This window comes from Coffea eugenioides, unplaced genomic scaffold, assembly GCF_003713205.1.
Source record: "Coffea eugenioides isolate CCC68of unplaced genomic scaffold, Ceug_1.0 ScVebR1_1854;HRSCAF=2784, whole genome shotgun sequence".
NCBI lineage: Eukaryota > Viridiplantae > Streptophyta > Magnoliopsida > Gentianales > Rubiaceae > Coffea > Coffea eugenioides.
In genome coordinates this window covers 1-2,951 of record NW_020862287.1, presented here as the reverse complement: position 1 = coordinate 2,951, position 2,951 = coordinate 1, and the positions used below count along the sequence as shown (strand labels likewise).

The 2,951-nt window shown below is 41.6% G+C and overlaps 1 protein-coding gene across 1 annotated transcript; it reads left to right on the top strand.

Moving 5' to 3' along the window:
* Positions 1-1,220: 1,220 nt before the first annotated feature.
* On the top strand, positions 1,221-2,896 carry LOC113755918 (the record flags this gene model as incomplete). The annotated part of the gene is made up of 1 exon (XM_027299779.1): positions 1,221-2,896. A coding segment is annotated over exon 1 (1,676 nt), but the record flags the coding sequence as incomplete, so codon positions are not given.
* Between the last annotated feature and the right edge of the window lie 55 nt (positions 2,897-2,951).

Sequence of the window (2,951 nt, the reverse complement as noted above, 5' to 3'; positions counted from 1 at the left end):
GGATTGGAACCTTGAAACAAAAGTTGTGGGCCTCCTAACCCTTTGAAGACTACTGGCGGCTACAAAAGGCGAAAAAGACCAAAAGAAAAGGGAATTCACGTTTTGTGATTTGAGAGATTAGCTCTAGTTTTCTTATTTTTGTTCGCTAGCCGTCAGACGTCGGGAGACTTTTTCGTTTTCGCACTTGGTCTTGGATTTTTCTTCTCTCGGCTTTTGCTTTATCATTGTGAGTGGCTTGGCGGCCGCATTGTTTTTCATTTCGTCTTGGGTTCAGCAAAAACTTCATGAAAACTATGAATTGCTTCGTCGTTATGTGGCAAGGCTGAATCTTTTATCTAGTTGAGGAATAAATCAAGGATTGGAGCATCATAACTGTGAGATCGTTTTAATTGTTTTATTTTTGATTTATATGTTCATGGGTATTTGATTATTCTCTATTTTTCCCTGAGTTATTACTGTTTAGATTTATTGGATAATTAGGCCTGTTATTCGATTGTCTAAATAATTGATAGCCAATTAGGATGTTGGCGCGTCGCCTTTAAGTATCTTGATTAGTGGCAAACGAGACAATTTTACCGCCTCGCAAGCGGTTTAATTTGGATCGTGGGGATAATTAATCTAGCCTAAATAAACCAGCATGTGTGTTTGTCATCTAGAATTGGGTCTTTCTAATTCCTAATGCTGTGGCTACATTAAATCCTGTGAGCATTCCTGGGGTTGTCTAATCACAAGAGGATAGTTTATGAGCGTCTCTTGACTACCATAAAATTAAGGAAAGATTGGTGGTTGGGTGCGTCGCTTGACCACTATAACCAGTTTATTCGTGAGTATATGAATTGTCCCTTGTATCTGTGATCAGTTGTGTGCTTCGGTGCCAAGATTAATTCCTTGATTATGTTGTTTTAATTAATTGTTATTTGTGTAGTTTGGTTCCTGCTATCTTAATCAACTTTAAATTTCAGTTTTTATTCCTTTTTAATTAGTTGGTACTACTGCTAAAAATCCCCCCCATTTTCCTGTGTGATTTGCCTACCTGTTCCCTGAGGAGACGACCCTACTCACCACTATACTCATTCAGTTTTGGTAGTAGGTCTAATATAAATTTTATTTTTGGTGGTTTGACACCCACCAAATTTTGGCGCCGTTGCCGGGGAACTGGTGTTTTAAGTGACTTATTGCACAGGCTTTAGTTTTTATTTTTATTTATTTTTATTTATTTTATGCCTCGATCTTCTCGTACAGGAGAATTAGAATTTGATCCAGAGATTGAGAAGACTGCAAGAAGGTTGACCAAGGAGGCAAAGTTGCGTAAGCAACAAGATTCAACGTCACCTTCAGAATCTAAGCAAGAGTTTGTTTCCAGTGATTCATCAAGTGAATCTGAAAAAGAAGAAGTGCATATTCCCCGAGTAGCAATGGCAGCCCCAAGAACTTTGAGGGAGTTGGCAACTCCTAACGTGAACCAGCAGCCATTATGCATTACATTTCCTAACACGGAAGAGGCATTTGAGCTTAAATCTGGTCTTATTCACTTACTTCCTACTTTTCGTGGTATTGCAGGTGAAGACCCACATAAACACTTGAAGGAATTTCATGTGGTGTGCTCCACAATGAAACCTCAAGGAGTCACTGAGGACCACATCAAGTTGAGAGCCTTCCCTTTCTCTTTGGCGGATAAGGCTAAAGATTGGTTATTTTACATGCCGTCTGGATCCATCACTACGTGGGAAGAATTGAAGAGAAGATTCCGCGAGAAATTTTTCCCTGCCTCTAGAGCCGCCAATATAAGGAAAGAAATATGTGGAGTTAGGCAGGCAAATGGGGAAGTTCTATATGAGTACTGGGAGCGCTTTAAACAACTGTGTGCCAGCTGCCCGCATCATCAAATCCCTGATCAGCTCTTAATACAATATTTCTACGAGGGATTATCACCCATGGATAGGAGCATGTTAGATGCAGCCAGTGGCGGTGCTCTGGTTAACAAGACCACAGACGAAGCCACGTTATTGATCTCCACCATGGCTGAAAATTCCCAACAATTTGGAGTGAGAGCTGAGGGAGCAATAAGAAGGGTCAATGAAGTGAATCACTCTGACTTAGAGGGTAAACTATCTGAGCTTACCTCTCTGGTACGTCAAATGGCAAGGGGGCAATTACAATCTGTGAAGACTTGTGGTATCTGTGCTACTCCGGGACACATGACTGACATGTGTCCAACTCTCCAGGAGGATTCACCTGAACAAGCCAACATAGTGGGAGATTTTTCTGGACCACCTCCACGAAGGAATGATCCTTTTGCACCCACTTACAATCCAGGGTGGCGAAATCATCCTAACTTTAGCTATGCTTCAAAACCCCCTGGCTTTCAACAATATTTCCAGCCACGGCCACCAGTGCAACAACCATCCACTTCCAATTCAAACATGTCTCTTGAAGATATAGTGAAGTCACTGGCCCAAAGCACGAGTCAATTACAGCAAGAGGCTCAAAGATCTCAACAGGAGTCTCACAGATTTCAACAAGAGACTCGTGCTAGCATTAGGAATTTGGAAGTACAGATGTCTCAATTGGCAACTTCCATGAGCAACCTGGAAAATAGCAATAGAGGAAAGTTACCATCTCAAGTAATTCCTAATCCCAAGGAGAATGCCAGTGCAATGCAATTACGGAGTGGCAAGGAGGTACAGTCTCCTAGGCGTGCCCACGCCAAAGAAGAAGAAGTGCCCAGGAAGGGGGAAGAGGAAGATGAGAAACAATCCTCTGAAGTCTCAAAGAAAGTTGACATTCCTCCTTTTCCTGGCAGGTTTACAAGAGCCAAAAAGAAAGAATCTGAGCAAGAGATTTTGGACACCTTCAGGAAAGTGGAGATCAATATTCCTTTATTGGATGCTATTAGGCAATTGCCCAAATATGCTAAATTTTTGAAGGGCTTATGCACTAACCGCAATAAG